General features: G+C 33.8%; 2 protein-coding genes across 7 annotated transcripts in view; one reads left to right on the forward strand and one right to left on the reverse strand.

Moving 5' to 3' along the window:
* Window positions 1–19,902, reverse strand: part of LOC134529715 (succinate--CoA ligase [GDP-forming] subunit beta, mitochondrial) — a 40,414-nt gene extending 20,512 nt beyond the window's left edge. For 2 of the 4 annotated variants that reach the window (XM_063364087.1, XM_063364085.1), the window contains exons 1-3: window positions 19,662–19,882; window positions 17,411–17,500; window positions 12,554–12,683 (exon numbers count right to left, since the gene is read on the reverse strand). In XM_063364087.1, the coding sequence (XP_063220157.1) occupies window positions 12,554–12,683; window positions 17,411–17,488 (208 nt within the window). In that variant the 5' untranslated portion in view covers window positions 17,489–17,500; window positions 19,662–19,882. Of the gene's footprint in view, window positions 1–12,553; window positions 12,684–17,410; window positions 17,501–19,661 lie in introns of all 4 variants that reach the window. The other 2 variants (XM_063364084.1, XM_063364086.1) reach the window with 2 other exon arrangements.
* A 557-nt stretch (window positions 19,903–20,459) lies between these two features.
* Window positions 20,460–23,729, forward strand: part of LOC134529716 (lachesin) — a 38,837-nt gene continuing 35,567 nt past the window's right edge. For 2 of the 3 annotated variants that reach the window (XR_010074680.1, XR_010074681.1), the window contains exon 1: window positions 20,471–20,705. Coding sequence is in view for 1 of the 3 variants with exons in the window: in XM_063364088.1 (XP_063220158.1) it covers window positions 20,648–20,705 (58 nt within the window). In the remaining 2 variants the exon portion in view is untranslated. Of the gene's footprint in view, window positions 20,706–23,729 lie in introns of all 3 variants that reach the window. The other variant, XM_063364088.1, reaches the window with a different exon arrangement.

The raw sequence follows: 23,729 nt of genomic DNA on the forward strand, positions 1-23,729 counted from the left end.
TGGTACCCTTTCACCATTACTTTTCAATATTTACATTGATGACATAATTTCAGTGTTAAACTTTTCTACTGGCAATCTAATCGCCAATGATTTAAAATTCCAAAGGAAAATACTGTCCTATAATGATGGCTATTTACTTTGGTGTGATATTTCTGCTTTTGTTGAAAAGTGTAACTTAAACTTAGTTATTCTTAACAATGATAAGACTATCACCATAATATTCTCCAGAAAAATTCACTCAATAGTTTTCGAGTACAAACGTGCAAATATACCTATCTCGAAATTGCAATATGTTAAAGATCTCGCTCGATATCTTACTTGATTCTAAGCTATATTTCCATTAACATATTGAATCACTCCTGAATTACCCAAACAGAATACTTGGACTCATTAAATTCATTACATATCATGCTTCGACTGTGGACTCCAATCTGTTCCTCTATACTGCTCTTGTAAGGTCTACACTCGAATACGGATCAATAATTTGGAACAGCATCAATAATACGATTGATTATTAACAAACTCAACAGAATACAAACTAAATATTCAAATTCATAGGCCAAAAAAATAAATAATTCTATTAATGTACGTCGCAGGTGGCGGACTAACAGGAGCAAAGAAGCCAGGCTCCACTGGCAGGCCTGTCAGCGACGTTGAGGTATCTCGTTAACCTGGCTATTTGGTACTCACGTGGAAGTCAAAAGACTTGCCACACCCCAGCAGGCGGCTTTGCTCACTTTAATCTATTTAATTCCTTGTACCATTATAAATTGTTAAAATTTTAATTTTTGGCATTGTTCTCTGTTTTGTTTCAAGTTTTTTTACATTGTTTTATATTATTACAAAAATTGTTATTGTCCGATTGTTTGTACAATATCAAGTATATTATGTTTGTTTGCTGTATAATTGTATACGTGTTGTGCCTTTCTAAAAAGGTTTAACAACTGTTGACAGTTTTTGACTGAGTCAGTTAGTATTCGGCAGCATGAGTAATGCAGACCGAGAACATACACACTAATAATATTCTCTTGTGACAGACACCACCACAGTCCTATAGTTCCAAAATGTATCGGGCAATAGTTGCCTTGAACATAACTTTAAATAACTGCAAGACAAAAAAACAACTAAAAATGAGTTTAAAATAGATCACATAACCAATAGTTTGGGCTGACAGATGTGCCTGTAATTTTTGTTCGATCAATAGTATTAAAGTGATGATACACCTTAATCTAGCAATAACATTTACTTTCAAGAAACAGGTATTATTTATATTACACCTGATGCACATAGCAATATGTATGTTCATGGAAATAAACAAATCCATATGAAAATAGCACGGAAAAATATTGGCTTCAATTTTCTACCGTGATGAAGGATGCTCTGTGGCCATGATTGTTAAGGCATCTAGCTCATGAGGCACCACCACCTCGGCATGACCGTGTTTATGAGCACTGAGTCAGAACCCAAGTGGTTCGTAGCTTACTATAATCAACTCAGTCAAGCCCCTGTGCACAACTCTGTGATGCAAAACCTTATACAACAAACAAAAAAATCGGTGATGGTGTTAGTTTTTCATTATAATTTTTGTTTGTCACAATATGTATCTTTACTAGGTCCCAAGGAAAAACAAAACATTATGAACACATGAGGTATTTTATACTGAAATATATTTTGGCATGAGTTACAATTTTACTTCCAAGTGCACTGATGATTTATTTATGTCTACATATTTCTCTTCAAATGCTGTAAGTTTAATGACTTAACACGAACCACGTCTAGCCGTAACCTGTCTAATTATAAATCACATGTTTAATTAGCACAACAAAGGTATTTTGCCACTTGGTCAATATAATGTTCTTTTTTAAAAAAAATCAGAACTTATGCCCTAAGTAAATTACAAAGTAATTATGTGGGTTCTTCACCCAATAATTTCTAAATTATGTGCATAGTTCTGTCCAGTTGCTCACAGAGCTTGTATTCTTTTGATCTTTATTCTTCACACAAAATTGTAATGATTTAAGATGTTATAGATAAAAGTTAAAAAGTTTTTTATGTGATGTGATGCTATGCGAAATAACCCACAGGAGTAGAGTTGGATGAGATCCTGATTTTTCGGGGAAAAGTGAAAACTTACCGTTCCCAAAACATTTGACGGAAAATTACTTTAGCCCATTCCCAAATTAATTATGGTAGTATACATGTCAATGTGGTGAAATAGTTCTTAACAAACTATTTTCAAAGGAAGCACAGCACTTTAAACCAAGTCAATACATGCACGTAATTGAAAAAAAAAAAATATTTTCAGCAGTTCAAACCAAACTCAAAACTATTCATGGTGGCATAAAAACATTCACAGGCACGATCATAAACAAGCACTTTCAGCATTTGATACATACGACAAATATCAAAGTTACTTCACTACTGACAAAACCGTAGCAGAACGAATCTTGTCCAAGATTGAAAATAATACAGACTATTTAACATGTTAAATAGTTCAGGATTTAAAAACTGACTACGTATTTAACACGGTAAACATGTAAGAAATATATATATATTTTTTGTTTCTTAATAAGTACCAGTAACATAAAAATATATATAATGGTCTATGACCATTGACAAAATCAACAAAAAACACAGACACTGTTTTGCTATGGACAAAATATGAACACATTAGTTGAAATGATGTTTAAGTCGATGGTTAAGATCACTCTACCACCATATTCACTTAGTAGTAGCTTACTACATTTATCTATGACACTACATATGTTGTAACTTGTGACTCAAAAGCAATATAAACAAATGTTACTAGAAATAAAAGTGCCCCAGATTTTAGTGGAATTTCACTGTTAATGTGTTTGAAATATTGCCAAATGGGTACATGACTATAGCAAATAACAAAATTGAGTGAATAACTCTAGTTAAAAGTGTAAATATGAGCTTATTTTGTTAATATTTTGCCAATTAGGCTTTTTAGGTTGTTTTAATTTTAAAATTATAAATTAACTAGCTGCCCGACCCGGCTTCGCACGGCTATACTAATGAAAAAAAAAATTAAGCCACATCTCCCATTTACAGTAATGGTAAATACAAAAAATTCAGTGAAAATTTATTACAATGCTGTATAATGTACCGGAGAGAAAATGAATAGCACCGATGGTTTCCCGACTCGTGCACGCAACGTACAACTGATGTACCCGTACTTCGCTACGGCAGTCTACAGGCAGATCACTCTTGCACCGCTCATTATACATGCCCCTCCTTGTGGGTACGCCACTGCCGCGCGATGCCCGTTGGCATGGAACCGCAGAAGGCATGAACAATGCAAAATCCTGTTCTAATGCAGACAAAGTACCCACTGTTGCCTGAATTTAACCACCCATGGGATCTAATTTTCAGAAAATTTCATCCAGCGTAACATAAGGAACATTACTGAGAAGTTTCAAGTCTGTAAAATATATATACTTGAAAAAAAAGGGCAATTTTTGATATTTAAAGTACCCGCAAAATTTCAATGGTGATGAGGACTGCACTAACAATGAAATAGTCGTTGCCATAAAGACGAATGAAGCATCAACAAAGCAACAGCCGTTGCCATGGTGATTTCCTACCAAAATCTGGAAATTTTGATATATTACACCCCCGAAACTCCCCTTGGGATCGGATTTCCGCAGAATCCGTTCTTAGTGAGCGTCTACATCACAAAATGAGTAACTATGCTAAATTTCAAGTCAATCGGGTGTATAGTTTTAGAGATCTCGTGATGAGTGTGTCAGTGAGTGGTATTTTGCTTAATAAACTTCTAGTGCCTGCGGCATTGTCAACACACACTTCGTACGTGTACTGCAGGTTGTATCTAACCCCTTCCAATGCATTTGATTCTAAATTGGACTTTTAGTAAGTATCCCTAATGTTATTGATAATATAATATAGCCTTCCTCGATAAATGTACTATCCAACACTGAAAGAATTTTTCAAAACGGACCAGTGGTTCCTGAGATTAGCACGTTCAAACAAACAAACAAACAAACAAACAAACAAACAAACTCTTCAGCTTTATAATATTAGTATAGATTCATCATTATTTTATTGTATTTTGCAATTTGTGAAAATTACCTCCATCTATCAAATTACAATCACTATATTTGGGCTAACATAATAAATATGATATAATTTTTCTTTTTAAAAGTAAAGAAATAGTTTAAATTTGTAACCTAAAATAATTCCTGATCCCATACAGTTTCCAGTGGAAAATATTTTCCATGCCCAAAATTTTCCCAAACCAGAATTCCCCATCTCATTGAGCTCTAATACAGACATTATAAGTAATCTAATCTACATACACAACCTATCTAAACATCAAAATCAACATATAATTACCAATCCTCAAATAAATGATTATTTTTAATAACTTTAGGATTTAGATTAATGTTCCTTTGTCTAAATTTTATTTATTTATTTATTTATTTATTTAATTTGTTACATGCCACACCAACAGCACAAGGCTCCAACGGTGGGCACAACATGTAAGACATGTAAAAAAAAACAAATACAGTAACAGAACAAAAATAAGAACAAAACAATAAATTATAAGAACAACAAATAGTAGGACAAAAACAAAGACAAGACAACATAACATACAGTTGGTATCCTTAGATTAATACATCTGGTATTAAATAATTTAGGTAATAACATTAGAGCATAAAGATAATTAATCTTTGGATGCCGAAAGAATAATTTTTTTAACAAGTTTTTTCTCTCTGGTAGGTTGTAAGTGATTAACATACATATTAAAATTGTTAACAAGTCTATATATAATATCATTTGTATTTAAAAGTGTGCACAAAAAAGGTGGGTTACGGCTATTAAAAGAAGGAATTTTAATGCCAGTAACATCAAATATATGAGGACATATAAGATTACCATAATAACAATGGAAGACAAAAATGGCATCTAAGATCTTTCTTCTAGTTGATAATGAACCAAGGAGGGAATTTAAATCTATGTTATTGATGGTATTTAATTTTTTGTTAATATAGTCAGATACTTTAGATTGAATCCTGTCAAGCTTTTCAATATCAGTGTTATTGATGCTATTCCATATAATAGAACCATATTCAAGTTTTGATCTTATTAGAGCTGTATAGAGGGAGAGAATAGAGTCAATATTGGAGGTGTTAAAGGTGATAAATTTAATTAGACCAAGTATTTTGTTAGATACCGAGATAATGTTTTCAATGTGAAGATGAAAAAATAGTTTTTGATCCAGTAAAATTCCTAGGTCTTTGACATGTTGAGATTTTTTAATAGGTGAGTTATCAAGTTTGTATTCATATTGCAATGGTTAGGTTTTTCTAGTGAAGGTAATGATAGCAGTTTTTTCCATGTTTAGATTGACCAAATTATTTGTGCACCAATTTGCAATTTCTGTAATATCACATTGAAGTAGATAGCTGTCATGATATGAAGAGATTTTTCTATATATCTTTAAGTCATCGGCAAAAAGAGTGCCAACTGAGTTCTTTAATCCAGATATTATATCATCAATGTAGATACAGTGAACTCTCGATATCTCGGACTTCGATATCCCGGACTTCGGATAACTCGGACATCTGCAAAAGTGAGGTGCGAGTCATACGTGGGTATTTGCTGGCGCGAGGTGCGAGAGACTTGGCAACAGTGCGTGGTGGGTGGATCGGGAGACGTGGCAACGGTGCACGGTGCGCGGCGCGCCGAGGTGGCTATTGTTATTAGTACGAGCTCGTTACGCCGGCTGTAACAATGCCAGTTATTGATGCACTTGTGAACTAATGGGTAGTTAGAAAAAATAAATCGACACGTAGCAGTATCTTTTTTGTTTATGTTCAGTTAATTCTTTGCACATTATAATGGCGCCTAAACGAAAATGTGTATCTTTAAGTATCGCGCAAAAGTTAAAATTGATTGAAAGGCTAGAGTCTGGTGCATCTGTGGCTAGTTTGTGCGTAGAATTTGGGATTGCTAAACAAACTGTTTCGGATACAAAAAAACAAAAGGAAAAGTTGAAGGCGTTTGCTGTGAAGTGTGATGCTGAAGAAACTGTTGCTAGCAGAAAACGTTTAAAGTTGCCAGGCGATACAAACTTGGAAGAAGCTGTACACAGATGGTACGTACAGCAAAGATCCAGTGGTGTAGCAATTCGTGGTGTTGAGCTACAAGCAGCTGCCGACAAGTTGGCTAAACACATGAACATTCAGTTCAAAGCAAGTGACGGATGGTTGTGGCGTTTCCGACACAGACACGGCATCGTTAATAAAAGGATGTTCGGAGAAGCTTTGAGTGCAGACACTGCGAGTGTCGAGCCATTCAGAAAACGGCTTTGCACTTTAATTGACGATGAAGGAGTGACAAAGGCGCAGCTTTACAATGCGGATGAGACGGGCCTATTTTGGCGTTCGCTGCCTGAAAATACACAAGCTTATAAACATGAGGGCACTGCGCCTGGGCGTAAACTGAGTAAAGAGAGGCTGTCTGCTCTACTGTGCGCCAATGCTGACGGCAGTCATCGTCTTAAGTCGGTTGTCGTGGGAAAATCACGCCGACCTCGAAAGCTAAAGGATATAATGACTGATCTGCCAGTTCACTATACCAGCTCAAAAAATGCTTGGTTTACACAGTCAATTACAGGTGACTGGTTTCATAAACAGTTTGTGCCTGAAGTAAAGAAGTTTCAGACGGAAGTTTTAGGCATTAATCCAGAAGATGTCAAGGCTTTGCTAATTGTTGACAATGCACCATCCCATCCTGATACGGAGAAGATGTGTAGCCAGGATGGAAAAATTAAATGCTTGGCATTGCCTCCTAACACCACATCTCTTATCCAACCCATGGACCAGGGAATAATTTTAGCATGCAAGAGAATATACAAGAAAAATTTTTTAGACGAAGTGATGGTGGTGTTGGAAGAACCAGAGGACAAAGAGGATGATACTCGAGGAATGAGAACACTGCAGAACATTCGAAATTACAGCATTAGGTCTGCAATTTTCAACTGGGCTTCGGCATGGAAGGAAATCAAGACATCTACACTTGCAAATGGGTGGAATAAACTGCTCTTTGACGATGCCATAGAGCCAGATTTTCTAGGGTTTGAAGCCAGTGACTATCAGCGCACACTAATGGCTGGAGGCGAAACAGGTGTCACAAAAGAAGACGTCACTGAATGGTTGGATGCTGATGAAGGAGATCTTGGTTATCAGTTTCAGACTGAGGAAGAGATAGCTCAATATGTTTTGTCTCCTACTACCACGCAGCAAGACACAGACGAAGAGGATGAATTAGGGCCGCTATCAAAGCAGGACCTTTCCAGTGCTAGACAAGCCCTGGATACTCTTATCAACATTGTTGATTCAACTTCAGATGCTGACCTTCAGTCATATTACAGACATTTCCGAGCAGCACGGGAATTAGTAATCAGTAAGCAGCAACACAAGACCGTCCAGAAGAAGATTGACAGCTTTTTCAAGCCTTCGAAGTCAACAGAATCTGCAGAAGCTAGGCCAGCTGATTTACTCTCCCCTTCATGCTCTTACAGTGACAGCCGCGAAAGTGTGTTTTACTCAGACTCTGACTAAACGATGTAAAATCAGAACATGTTACAGTGATAATTAATGTTTATTTTCACAGTTATAAATTTATATTACATACGCTCATAAAAACCTTTATCGGTACGTATTTGTTATCGGTAAATATTTTGTATCATTATCTCCCACGTTTTCCGTCCGCCCCCTCCATTCCGTAAGAGACGTTAAGAAACAGACAGCTGACCTCGCATCTCTCCGTCTCTCTCTTTCATCTCCTCCACTAGACCATTCCGTAAACAACACGAGTCTCCGCAGTAGGCAAACACTGGATTCATTATTCAGCATATAGCACAGGCTTATCTTATCACGTCCCTTAAGTTTTTTGTATTTAAGATGCAATGTAATACCACAGTCAACCGTAGCCCTAAAATAACTTGCTGTGTTGCCACTTCCCGCGTGCCATGTGTACTAACAGTACAGTCTGTCCCGTTTGTTAAAACATATGGCTGTCTTCTCTCCCTTTATTTCCCTTCGGTATCTCGGACAAACGGTAACTCGGACCACCTCTCACCCCTTTTAGTCCGAGATATCGAGAGTTCACTGTATTGAAGAGTAAAGGAGATAGTGTGCCACCTTGCGGGACGCCAGAAGGAGTTGGGTGGAGATCTGAACTTATATTCTGTACTGAAACATAAAAGTTTCTGTTATTTAAATAGCTTGTTAACCATGATAAATATTTATCACTTAGCCCAATTTTGGAACATTTGCTTAGTAGTATTTGATGATTAACAGTGTCGAAAGCTTTAGCTAAATCAAAGTAACAAACATCTACTTGACCACGTGTGATGACTTCTGAATAAATAGGATTAAGAAAGGAGACTAAGTTTGTCATGGTTGTTTTACCTGTTCTGAACCCATGCTGTGAATCAGACAATCTATTTTTTACGTTAAACGCTAAGTGTTTAAATATTATTTTGTCAAAAATTTTGGCAAATCCATTTAACAGGGATATAGGCCTATAATTTGAAACAATAGAAGTTTTGCCCTTTTTGTGTACAGGAATAACCTTTGCAATTTTCCATTTATCAGGGTAGATGCTATTTAGAATACTGAAATTATATATATGCTGTAAGAGAGGAGCAAGGATTAAGGAGCAACCTTTGATGATAAAATTTGGTATGTTATCAGGTCCTGTGGACAATGTAGATTTTAAGGTTTTTATACTCCATATGACTAAACTAATCGAGATATTAGACATTGGAATATTGTATGAACAACAAGAAGATATGTTTTGGTTATTTGTGTTATTTGTAGTAACATAGACACTTGAAAAATATTCAGCAAAGGAATTTGCAATTAAATAATTATTATCCGTAATTGAGTTATTAATTTTAATTGAGGGATGCTGACTATAACCCTTTCTCATTATTTTAACATAATTCCAAAATTTTTTAGGGTTTTGCTTAATTTTATTGTTAATATTACAAAGCCAGTTTGTTTTATCCCTACACATAAGTGGTTTAGTTTCCTTACGGTAATCTGAGAATAATAAATAGTAAAAAGGATTCAGATTTCGTTTATATAATTTATGATAGTGCGATTTCTTCTTAAGAGATTTTATTAGTTGGTTGGAATACCATAGGGGATATTTTTTAGCCTTTTTAATAGTGGTAGGTACAAATAAATCTATAAGATCATTCATTGTACACGTTAAGTAGTCAACCATGGTATTTATATTTTTAGAATTGTATAAAATTGACCAGTCATGGTCCCTAAGAGCAATAAAAAGGCCGAGATAGTCACCAATCTTATAGTTTTTATATGAAGTCGATGTATTATCGTTTATTGACATATCAAATTGGAAGTTTATCTCTAATGCAGGATGAAAGCTATCTTCTTTAACTAGTGGTTCCAGAGCTTTGCTAACCAGACATGATTCAATATTAGTGAGACATAGGTCCAAGAGTTGGGCCGAAGGTTGAGTTTGATTAAGCTGAATTAAACCTCTTCCTGATACAAAGTTGATTAATGATCTGGCTTTCGACTTAATATTTGAATGAACTATATTTTGGGTATGTAATTGAGGCCAGTCAATGCCTGGAACATTAAAATCACCAATTATTAATAAAGAGACATCAGAATTCACAAACTTATCTTCAAGGGCTTCAAAGTATGAAGTGTAAGCTGAAGGAGTTGTTTGAGGGGGAATATAGATATTCCCAATAATTAAAGGTTTATCATGTGTTTTTATATTTATCCAGACAGCTTCTATTCCTGGATAGTCATATTCATGCGTAGATGTTACATTTTTGAATTTATGTTTATTAACAGCAGTCAGGACACCACCACCTCTACTCTTCAAAGTTAATACAGGGTCCCTATCAGATCTGTAAATAAGGTAATTATTGTTGAAATAATGAGAATTCAGACTATTATCAGTGAACCAAGTTTCAGTTAGACATATCACTACGCGAGATGTTTTCAAAAAATTCAATTGCTTTGGTTCTCAAGCCTCTTACATTCTGATAAAATAAAATAAACTCCTCATTTTTAAGTTTCACACTGAACTAGTGAGAAGCCCCTCCAGGCGCTAAGGCAGAAGTAGGAGCAGATGTAGGCTTAGAAATAGCAGTAGAATTTGTTGCGATGTTGCAGGTAGAGGTGTTAAGTTCCTCGGTAGTGGATGAGTTGCTCAAGATTTGTTCAGGGTGTAATTTACCATAGAAGGGGCTTATTAGGCAGCCGCTAGGCCAAAACACAATGTTATTAATTCGACTGAAGTCCTCTTCTAAAACCTGAACATGGAAGGAGGCATATGAATTGAATTTAGTTTTCATCTTCGTTACTTTAATATGATCTAAGTTCAGTTCACTTGAAATGTATTCTACAATTTCTTGTTCTTGTACACTTGGGTCGAAACGAGTCACAAACAGAGCTTTCATTCTTTTGGGTGCTGGTTTGGGTAACATTTTAAGTGTGGAAATGTTACGAATCCCAATTTTCATAGGAGTTTTCTTCATTTCCGTTGAACGTTTAATGTCACTGGTATCTCTTGTGTTGGACTTGCGCCTGTGTTCCACTAACGTGAATGGTGTACTGTCGACACGTTCTTTGTCATCGTGTCTCATGACGCATCGGGATTCCTGCTGACTGGTAAGTAGGTCACGCGGCTGGCTGCGGTTTACCGTGTCCCGTTGAGAAATTACACGTTCCGCTGTCTTGTGAGTGGAAGAATTCTTAATTACTTGACTATAAGTTGCATTATGGTCTTTACCTGATGATAAATGTTCCTTTATTTGTATCATTTCTTGCTTAATTTTGACAGTTTCTTCTCTGGAATCAAGGAGTAGCGTTTTTAACACGAGGTTCTCACTTTTTAGTTCATCAACTTTGACACTTAGAGAATTCACTAGATTATATAGAGCTTCCATATTTATTTGATCTGACTTTAATGGTTCGATACGCAGCTCGTACATAGGTTTATCACATGATCCCGTCGCATTAGTAGGAGTTTTTTTCGTGGGTGATCGAAACATACTCGGATGAGTTAGATCGTGATTAGAAGTACACGGATCATTTAGGGTTGAGGGGAACCCCAAGAAGTCAGACTGATTAAGTAGCGAATTATTAATACTGATTTTATCACAAAACAACAGATATACACGGAGCGCGATCGCACACACACGACCGTCCGCTTTGAACACACGGCGGCTATACAGGATATGGATGCCTTTGACGTAGCAACTTTCCTACACACTACACTTTCAAGGACTGACTTTTCACTCGCACCACAAGTATCTCAGCAGCTCAGCGATATCTTTTGTAATTTTGCACACGTCCATGCTGCTTGTTTCCTCGGCAAGTCAACACCATTGCGTGGTTACGACAAGGCTGCGTACAGATCAATGCCAAGCACTGTATGGCCATAGCAACTCACTTAATTTACCTTCTGCAGTGTATTACGACAGCATGGTGTGCAATGCAGAGTTGAAAAAATACCAGGGTTTTTAAAAAAATCAAACAAGCTTTTTTTTGTTTAAACCAAGTTTTTTTTATTACATTGGTTACTTTGGTTCTCAGCATGTTCAAATGAAAGCTATACAACATCATGCTTTCTGCCACTCATGTTGAACCAGAAAAGATATAACATCAAAGAACTGAAGTCCAGCAAATCTGTACATCTGACTGGGACTTGACCACAGAAAGGGTATTTCCTCACAGGAGGAGGATTCTCCATAAAATGGGTATTTCCCGCACAATTTAAATTTACAGTACACTCAGGGATTTCCCACAAAATAAGATTTTTTTTTAAAATAATAAATTTATTTATTTCCTCTTTTTTACACTTTTGACTAAAATTTACTAATTTATTTAATTTTAGAGGAGTATTTCGCTGGGTATGATTTATAACTTATTTAGAAAATTTAAATGATAATATCTTGATTCATATGTAATTATTAGTTCCTGTAAATCACAAGAAAAATTAATGAGCAACTATTGTTATTAGAATGGAATTAGACCAAACATTAAAATTTATTAAGATATTCTATTCTTGAGTGGAGTTAGAGAACACCAACAAATCTGCATCGAGCTGCAGACAACAGATTGTTATTGTGTACTCAACATTGTGCTATGGAGTGGTTTAGTTCCGAGGAGCTTGGCGACGTGTATTTGGTGTATGTAGTACGGAACCTGTGGTCACGTGTTTGTACGAGCACCTTGTTGCTGGTATACTTGTGGAACCATGCTAAGTTCATTCCGATAGCATTATCCCCTATGCTACACCAGTTGCTTACCTGAGAGGCATTCACCCACTTCATGTCAGTATCTACAATTTTATAGATCACAGGAGGACAAAATTTCAGTTGTAATTTTTGTGTACTTTACCATGTCGAATTTCCTCCTAAATTCTATAACATAAGTTGTGTTACACTTTTTTTTATAAAAATATATGAAGCTAAAATATAATAAAACCTTTCAAATAGCACACTTACTGAACTGTTGAGGTAGACGCTCTGCTTCATCAGTAGTTTCAACAATTTTGAACTGCTGAACAGCAACACCATTATTTTGTAAAAGCACTTTACTCTGATATTCCAATAAATTTAAATGCCTCTGTACCACCTGAAACAAACATTTTAATTACAAAAGAAATACATTAAAATTAATGAAATCATTAAATCCAACTGCTTTGCTACTTCTACAGACACTGATTAAATACTAGAACAGAAAGGGATGTTCATACAAGTTTTAAGCTTTACAAAGTTAATAATTAATAATACGGTCTACTTATCCCTGCACAAAAAAAATTATATGTATAATCATTATCACTCATTATTATGGTCAGTAAAACCAGCACTAATAACTAAGAAAATTTCAGATAAAATCCACATGCAACATGGCTTTAAATCTAAAGAACAAAAACTTTTAGGAATAAAGTAACAACTTGAATTTTTTTTAACAAGTGACTACATCAGATGTTAGATGGCAACTAAATATATTATTATTTGTCAAATGCACATTATTTGACCTTTCCTTAATTCACTTTTCATTTACACTGCCCTGTGAAGTCTAGTGCTGACTTTTATATCACCTACTTCATTGTTTATTTCATTTTTTTCTTTGTTTGATTTTTGGTACTTTTTAGTTTTTTGTTTTGTTTTTTCTTGTCTGGGCAAGTTTTTTTTTAGTATTACCACCATTTCTTGGGTTATTTTTATCTTCTTTTGTTGCTATTTTTTGATAAGGATTTTGGTTGTAATCTATTAATACTTGCTGTGGTGGCACTTCGTTTGTGTGGGTTTTAGAAATGCAGTTTAATGGTTTTAGAGTTATGCTTACAAAAACAATGATGTGCATTCTGCGAGAACGATGTAACTTGTCGGGATAAAAAGTATCCTAAATGCTATGTAACAACATACAATTATTGTGAACAATTTCATCAAAATCCATTAGAATGGTTTCTGTGTGATGCTGTAACAAATTGGCAGACAGAAAAAAAAAATTTAACATTGTTGCTTTGACCATTGCATAATTCTTATTACCAAATAAACTACTATTTTGAAAATGAACTCCATGTACAGACATGACTTTGGTACAATTTAATTATATGTATAGATGTAGATGGTTTTTGTGTTTTTTTTTCATCTCTGCCATTTGCCCTATGGCTATTTGACTGCAAGGTTCAATCCCAAGGTCGTTTTAAATATTTCTTGATTCATTTTAAGAAATGCAAATTGAAGATCTTCAACTTCTTCCCATAGCTTCTGGAGTTCATGCAGCACAACACAATCATTTCTATGATCAATGCTTCTTGCATGGCAATTCGTTCTGTTTGTGCCTGATGACGGCAACTGATGACATTTCCTGATACATCACAACTGTTTTGTCGTAGGAAACCTACAGCGTTCATCGGTGCTGTCGTTATTGTGTTGTCCATAATACTTGTTTATTTTCATTGTTGTGTTCGTATGTTTGCTGCATTGTCCAGGTTTGTTATCTATCTGCAACTATCTCGTTGTTGTTAGCCTACTGTGCTCGTCTGTGCTATTAACTTTTCATGACTAAATTCCTTCCACATAATTCTTGTGCTGACTGATATTTAAAGTTTAAATGTGTTCATCTGTGTTGTCATAATTGTGTTGTCCATAATACCTGTTAACTTTATCGTTGACCCATCTGTTCGGCATCAGCTGATTTAGGCTTGTTCTCTGTGAATTTATGTTTTCTTTTTATTTCTTATTTTGCATTCTTGAATTTTTTTCCATTACAAACAGTGCAATACTGCAATGGCATATGTCCAAAAAAATTTATTATATCAAAATTGCCCATTTAAAGAAAGTTCTACAAGAATTGTTTTACACCATTTATTAATTTCAGAAATATCTTTTCGGAATTGGAGACAACCGTGTACGGAAGTAATCCTTCTAAAGATTTTTCAGTCATCTGCAAATAAAAGGCCAGTAGAATGATATAGAACCTGAGTAATATCATTACTATAAGTATTGAAAAGAAGTGGTGATAGCGTACCTCCTTGCGGAACTTCAAAATTGATGTATTAAAGAGAAAAGTTAGTATTGTTTATAGATACAAAAAATAACATTAATTTCTTAAATAACTGGTGAACCAATTTATGTATTTATCACACACACACCTAAATTTGACAACTTATCCATTTTATGAGTGATTTACAGTGTCAAAAGCTTTAGCTAGATGAAAATAGCAAGCATCCTCCTGACTACTGTTTGATACTTCATAATAAATTGGATTAAGAAAGGTGAGTGGATTTGTTGTAGTGGTCATTACAATTCTGAATCTATGCTATCAGACAGCCTATTTTTAATTTGTTTCACAGTCTTCATTATTTTAACTTCAACTGGACTCTGATGACGTGCAGTCAAGCCTTTTATGCCGTTTTCTGCAGCTTACCAAGTTCTCTTCTACAGCAAAGCAAATATAAGCTAACTTTTCTTTTAATTCTATATCAGAAGTACTGAAAATATTAAATACTGGGTGAACTCATTTTACAAATACAATGTAACTATTCTTCAATGAACATTATTCAATAATTAAGATATAAAATGTAAAGTAAATAATAAATCTTAAAAACTTAATGTGAAAGGGTCCTTGCTCATTTAGTTTATCTTATTTTTAATCTTTAATTAAAAATTTCACATATGTAATTTAAAGTTTGTAAACTTTGTGATCAGTAAATGTTAGTATAAAAACCATATTTTCTTGTTATTCATTTTTAAAACCTGGTTAATTTAAAGTAACATGATTCATCTATAGGTTCACGAAGAACGTCAAATATTTAACGAATGCCCTGTAGACAGGTAATTCTAGGATTTTTAACATACATATATCTCTCCACCTCTGAAAAGGATATTAGGTACGTATATATTCTTAAAATCAGCAAGTATCCAACTAATGAATTTTCAAAATTATAAAAATTAACTAATCATTTGTAAATGTGACAGTGTGTATTGTGTACAGACAATCAATAGGAAATGTGCTCAATTTCATTTAAGTTTTATTAAAAAGACCACCAAAAAAACTCACTTTTGTACACTGCAAAATAACTATTAACAGCAGAAAATTTTATACATAAAGGTTCAAGCCATATCCAACTTTGAAATGAAAAGAGCAGTATAATAACATTCAGTGTATTAAAATTGCAGTTTTTAGTATGTCAGTAGCATTTGAAGTACGTAGATTATTACATTTTCAATGAAATCACAATGAAAAAATATTTTACCAAGCAGTAAAATTTTAAAACAATGAAAATAGCATCTTCATTAATTGAAGCTCTGACTTTGTTAAAAATGTTTCAGATATTATTCCTTTATTTTAAAATTAGATATTAATTTTTCAACCTTATGCCAAAGGTTTTATTGGAGTAAATCTAATCCTAGAAATCCAATGCCTAAAGTAGACTCATATCCTCAAATCCTTGATTAGAAAGCAGTAAATATTTTACTGTTTATATAGTTTAATTAAATCATTGCAATATTAAGTTTATTGTTGACTAAGCTAAAAATTATTTTCATTATTACATTTAATGCTCCCATTTTAGTATGGCAAGTTAATCCACAACGGATGACAAACAAACGAATATTAAACTTTATTTTTAAAATGTAACCACAGCACGGCATGCCCGAGATTCTGACCCTAGCTCGTACAAAGATGCTTAACAACTTAAGTTACGAATGTCAACTAAAATCTTAACCTATCCTGCAAAATTAATATTGCAAATGAGTGGTCAATATATTTTGTACATGTACATTGCTTTTCCTATTATTTTTTCTTAAAATTATTGCAATATTTATAGGTCCACCAATTAATTTAAAGCTTTATTTTCCCTAGAAGACAGTCAGACTGCATCATTGGTTAGCCTACATTTACTGCACAATATCTATGAATCCATTAAAAAACATTTTATGAACTAAGCATAAAACTTTTTTACTAGAGATAATTAGGTCTAATAGCCAGTAATTAAACTACAGAACTGCATGTTTATGTCTTACTATTATTTTAAATCCCGAAACATGTTTCCTCCCAAACCCAGCAAAAAAAGCCTGAAATAAGTGTAATATCATGCAATAACATGCCGTACATTGTGATGTTTAGCAGCTCACACAAGCATTAGTTGCTTGCTCTTGTAACATCTAAGCCATTTTCCTCCCATATCTGAAGCGTAGCAAGCCACTGAGCTGATCTGAAGAACACAATCACAGGGAGTGACGGGTGGGATGTGTCATTGCCTGTTGCGGAAGAGGTGGGTGGGGGAGGGGTAGCGAGTGTGGTGACAACCCCACCATTCCCTCGCCTCCAAGAACGGACACCGAATTGCATTTCGGGGAGATTGAACCACTTTACCTGTTGTTTTCTTTCCAATTCTTTCCTTTTGTTGGTGGGAATGATAGATTTTTTTAGGGATTGGGAGTGGGTGTTATCCCCCCCCCCCCCCCCCCTGTGTACGCCCCTGACCGCCTCCTCACCACCAAAGCACATCAAATAACCATCACGAGGCTGCAGCCTATAGGTCAGGCGCCATTAAAATCTGCATTTTAAACATTTGCTGCTACTATTTTTAAAGTCACCACTGACTTTTCTTATCAAAAATCCATGAAGGACTTGGTAAATTGTATGGGGATGCAACTGAGGCTGAAGTAAAGCATGTGGTAATGTTTGGAGGAAGGTTTAGAGCATTTCAATCATCCATTCCTGTGTGTGACATGTGTCACTGGCTGCTGCTCTGAGCGCTGGGATCAACAAACACCATCTTGTTGAAGGTGTCATACGATACATAACATGGCTGAAAAATATCAACTATAATGATGTAAGCTCACCTTCTGCACAACCCAACAAGACTGGTTGAGTAAAACAGCATTCACGTTCTTCGAGAGGCTATGTAAAATGGAAATCATTTTAGGGAAAAACTGCAACAAAAATCACATCAGCACTTATTTACCCAAGTGCTTCATTAAATTATCATATAAAATTTTAAAAAAATTATATATTTATTCTGTGTGTCCATGTGTCTTCTGGGCATCTTTTTTAAAAATGTTGCTTTATAGATATTTACTGATAAGAAGGAACTATGTATGTACTGCACAGGGTAGCCACAAATATATGATTTAGAAATTCAGGAACATTTCAAGGGCCAAAATGATGTTTATGAGGTTAAGTAAATGAAAGAAAAGTGACGAAAATAATTCAAAGCATAAACATTATTTACTAGGAGTGTATACTATGCGTGATGATATCAACATCGTTGATGTACAGTTGTTCACATCACCATACACACATGGTGTTTAAGATATATAGTTCAATTTTTTTCTGAACTGGTAAACTATACTGAATATTGGGCGAGTAGGAGGGTGAGGAGAGCTAAGCAACAAGTTGCAAAGGGAAAGCCTATAAGCAGGAGGGAGAACTCTAGGAAAGTTTTTAAGGAGAAAAGTAGAATGGAAAGGGGGAAAAGTTTTATGGTATTGAGAACAATAGCTGTGAGAGGAAGGAAGAACTTGAGGAGGCTTCAGGAATCGGGAGAATTGGGCGGAAGCCCAATGGCAAGCGTACAAGCCTATCGTATTGTAATGTATCACTCTAAAAAAAAAGGAAAAGCCCAAAAATGGATTTGTTTAGTTCCTTGTTTTATTTATAATGACTCTGTAAAGGTATATTCAGATGGTTTCAAAAACTTCACATGTAAGTAACCATTTTACATTCGCCTGTGTGGTAACATGACCGCCACCATGCTTGAGTCCCGGTAAACGTTGAATACTACTATTCCAGCTACATGTGAAATATGGTATTTTCAGACTAAGAGTTGGTGAAAATTAATATAAATACTACCTGTAACATAAATATAGTAATGTTAATTTGTGCTGTGCTTTAATACTGTAGCCGAGACTGTTTTCAATGAGAGATACCCCTGATCCTGTTGTCACTGCCCATTTGTTTAATTGATACTGTGACATGAACATGTGGTTCTCCAGAGATGAATAGCAATTTGAGTAGCCGAAGCTATTTTAAAACAGTCAAGGATTTTTATATTCCTAGGGATCGCTAGAGAACCACAAAATCATGTTTCAGAATCAAGTAAGTAGGGCAGCGACAACACTATATTTACATTACAGATCATATTTACAATAATTTTACACTATCCCTTCACCCCATTAAGGCCCGTACTATGACACGTACGCTCCGCAATGATGAGATCTTCCTTTTACATTGCTTCATGCGACTAATAGTAGCTGAGTACTCAGCTGCGGTGGTAGCCACGTTTGTTTGTATTCTAAATGCATTAAAAATGCTTCAAGTAGAAGAATATAAAGTGTTCTAATATTACCTTGGTCCTTAATTTTTATTACATATCTAAATTCTGCCCGTGCTATGATCTCGAAAAAAAAATGTATATTTTTTTTAATAAATTAATGTTTCATAAACTTTAAATGCAATCTCATTGGCTGCCATTTAAGTTACTGTGCATTGTAGAAGTAGCAGACAAGATAGTGAAGTGTTCCTGAAGATCAGCCGTCTCTGTTTACGAGATCAGCCTTCGTTTGCGTGCCATTGTAGACCGGGCCTAAAATGTTTACCTGGGCTCAAGCACTGCAACGATCAAGTTACAGCACAGGGGGCCATAAAAATTATTAATTACATGCTTAGTTCTTAAAAATATATAAATGTGCCGCGACTGAATCATCGGAAGCTGATCCCTTTTCTTTTGGAGTGGCGCATCAACTGTTAACGACTACCAAAAGAATTAATTTTTATAGGCTAACTGTTTTTAAATTTAGTTGGTAGTTGTTAAAAAAAAAATATCAGTTCTTTCTTTGATCTTCAGCAAAATGTCTTATGATTTATTAGTATGCTTCCGTAATTATAACCTTAAAAAGTATTATTTACGCACTAAATAGTGTTTACTTAAATCTTGTCACTATACTAGCTAACAGAGCATTTTTGCAATTTGCAGTCTTTCCGTGAAATATTAAACACACAATACGCACGTCAACCGTTTCAAACCAAAACAATAAATGAAAATAGAGGAATTTCACGCATTTGTTTAACACGTTGTCGTCAAACAGTACTCACAAATAGTTGTGTAAATTTAAGCAACAAATTTTAGATATTGCCCTTCCACATTCCTCTTAAACCCACTGAACTTCAGACTTCTTATCACAACAAACAACCGCCTCATGGTTCTCGATATAAAATGTAAACAAAAAACAAAATGCTAAACCAAATATTTTAGGACAACAATATAAGAAACTCATGCATGTTAGCATTGAGAACGCTAATGACACCGACTACAGAGCTACTAGCTGCTTGACCTGAAGTAAGCCCGCGAAATTCAAATTCGCTTGTGTTATAATAGGTTCATATCGGCACATATTTTTCTCTCGTCGTTTGAAATATTATTTTCGTAAAGTAATGAACTCATACTCCATACATTTGAATGAAAACAGTGTATTCATAATCGAAACAAGTTTTCGCAATCTAAAAATACATATTTACTTAAAGATGGCGAAAAATGCCCTAAATTTAAACATGATGACAACGAAACATATTTAACATTAAAACTGAATTTTTGTAAATCGTTTATTTAGTAAACAATTTCGTGAAACGTGATAAAACATTCTATCTCCTAGAATAGGTGCTCACCTGAAAGTTAAAAATAAATTATCACTCCGAAAAATTGTATTCTTGTGTACTACTTTCCAGAGAAACGCCGTTAAGTGTTTGATAATTTATTAATAAAATATTTACAAAAATGATTTTGAATCATTAATATATTAAAAGAATGAATAATTAAAAGCATAGTCTTCAAGCCTTGGTCGTTGGCTTTCCTCTAGAGACCATAATTCTCAAAAATAAAACTCTAGTTTGTTGTTACAACGTACCTGTTTTCAATATCTATGGAAGTAACCAACGCCTTCACGGCGAAGCAATTTGAAAACGTATTTATTTACGAAAACATTGAGGAATTCTTTGACTTGTGAATATAATTTTTTGTTGATATTGAAAGTAAGATTAGTGTAAGGTTGATAACGAACGTAACCTTTCCTGTAAGATATATTATGGCGATGTTTACGAGGATGTCAATCTTCATACTGATGCTTTGTTTATGTGGTGCAGGTGAGCTAAGCAAAATATTAATTTAAAAATACCTAATAAAGAGTTAAATGTTAGTAGTGTAGGGATTACAGAAATGGCCAGTGTGTATGATGCGGGAGGACCCAATTTACCAACTTTGTGTAGATGACAACATTTTTGTAGGATTGGGAGGGGCATCAACAAATGTGGCCCACCTATATTTTTGTTTGCTTTATAGTTCTTGCATTTATTTTATTTACACTACCCATTACTAGCATAGGGTAAAACTCGGAAGCGCGGCTTTTTAGAACGAAAAGAAAAAAAATATCTGAAAACATTGTTTTCACACACCACATACGTCCATAAATTTACTCCGAAGGAATGGTTTCGTAATTCATACTAGTTTGTGAAAAAATAAAAATTTATATATATTATGATACCTGTACTTTTACGCTGCCATAGCCATTCATCTTTTACCCGCAGATAATAGGAATGTATGTTTTCCATATACTTGAGACGTTCCAGAATTAACCCTGAAAGGAAGGTTTCTTAATTCCTACTGGTCTGTGAAAAAATAACAGTTTATAGCTTACATTACAATACCTATGTATTCACGCAATCGCCAACATTTATTGGTTACCAATGTGGGTTTTTTTATTTTGGAGAACTTTAGTCAATGTAGGTGTTGTAATTTGTTTAAACGACTGGATTGCAACTTTAAGGAATTTTTAATGAATATATTTCCATGTTTGTTGTTTTATTAGAATAAGTATTTGTCTTATTACAAAATGTTTGTTTTGTTAAATTGCATTTAAAGTACGTACTATTTTGAGTCACGTTCTAACAGACAAGTCTAATGGGAGGCAAAAATTTCAATATAATTGTTAATGTTAATTTTCTGTGAGGAATATATGCTGTGCACTGAAGTAACTGGGTCATTCCATGTGAAATCACCCAAATTTAAATTATCAGGTTGCATGACTATTTTATTAAATTTTTATTTGGCAGCCATATTGAAATTAGGCTAATTTTTCTACACGAAAACGTATGAAAATGTGTGTATTTTAGGGTTTCGAAAAATTAATGCTGTACTTTGTCTATTACAATTTGAACATTCTGGTTTTGACTGGTTGAAAGAAGATAACATTCTAAGGTATCATGTAATGTATATAAATGCAAACAAGCATTTAAGGTACTAGGGGAAAATGGGACTTAAAAGTGTGCCAAAAAATGAGCAAAATGACCAAATTCAAGGTCATTCTGATGGTGAATGTCAAACATGATAATTACTTTGGAAATGAGTTACAATGGAGCATGCACACACACGCCTTTCATTAGCGAACTTATGGCTGCAACTGACTCACAGCCGCAGCTGAACTCACAGATGCAACCAAATGGAAATTAACAAAGATTTTTCACAAAATTGCTGTAAACATAAAAACAAATTTTCAGATACAGTTATAAAAATTAAAATATTCCAAGTAGTGTTCCAAAACAATTATTTATGGCTGAAATCAGAATGATATAATTTCTGTAACAAAGATTTTACTTCTTTCCAAAATGAACATATAAATATAAACTGAATTAAAAATTTAAAGCTAAGTTAATGAGGCTCTCACATTTTAAAAAAAAACACTGGCGGGAGGCTGCAATTAGGTCCACAAACAGTAAAATATTTTGCTTCTTCTAGTTATAAGAATACAGTCTCGTCTATGTCATAGGGAATGTGTTGAATATTTTTTTTTTTTAATAATTAGCAATAATGGATGATAGAAATTTTGTGAAAAACAAACAATTTATGTTGGTAGGCATATAAAATAACCTGTAAACATAGTTCAAGCTTTTGATTTTGGTTTAGTATACAATAAATATTGCATTTATTGAAGCCCATTAATAATATGTAGATGGGTTCTGGCCATCCTATTTAATGAAAGATGTCAAAGCGGTTATAAAATCTTGCTAGGCGAATGAAACATTGTATAAAATTCATTGCAGAATATTTGCTTGTCATTTTGCTATAAAGTGATTGTACAGTATTTGCATGCTTGTGAAGTGTATTAGTTATCAGATATGACTTTCTTTGACAAAGAGTAAGTTTAATAATATTTACATTCAGATTATTTGTATCAAATATTAAATAATTTACATTGTTAAATTCTTATGATAACTTTAACATAAAGCTTTTAACTATTTCATAGGTCATGTGAAGTATCCGCTGTTTAATGCATATATATTGTGAATGATTTGGTTTTCAGTTTTAAGAATGATTAGTTTAGTATACTCAAATATTAAGAGAAGAAAACTTTATATTGTATAGACAGTTGGGGCATTCCATATCAAATCAACCAATAAAATAATTATTTTAAACCTCGAGGTTTTCAAAATGTATAATATTTGGTGATTGTGTTCTACTCATTAGTATGACCAAAAATACAAAGTTAAAAATTTTTTTTGACCTTTCATTTTTGATCTATAAATTTTTTTAAAAATTAAAAGATAGTTTGTAAGAACATTTCAAAATATTTAAAAGCATGTAACTCTAAAACCGTTTGTCCTAAAAAACTCAGATTTGTATCATTCTCTTAAGAATGACAAAGGCTTTTAATTTGACATATAATTTGAGTGTATCGCATCACTTTATATTTTTTCCCAAAGAACTCTAAAATAGTTTTTTTTTATAAAAAACAAAAATCAGAATTTTTAGTTGTGATTTTATATATATATATATATATATATATATATATATATATATATATATATATATATAATACTAAACCTCTTTAGTAAGGTGTGTACAAAGTTTCATGATGGTATTCCAATGGTATAGAACTGAAATGATTTTTTTAAAATTAAATGTGTGTGAAAATTATGCTAATTCATGACTTGGTACATCATAAAGAACTTATATATATATATATCTAAGTTATATATAAGTTATATATATATATATATGTGTTTTTTCATTTAATCTTATCGCAATAATTGATTCTCTATTATACCAAATAATTTACATAAGAAAATTTTGGTCTAAATAGGGTGATAGTAGTTTCTTTGGTAAATATAACT

The sequence above is a fragment of the Bacillus rossius genome, chromosome 2 (assembly GCF_032445375.1).
Source record: "Bacillus rossius redtenbacheri isolate Brsri chromosome 2, Brsri_v3, whole genome shotgun sequence".
Taxonomy (NCBI): Eukaryota; Metazoa; Arthropoda; class Insecta; order Phasmatodea; family Bacillidae; genus Bacillus; species Bacillus rossius.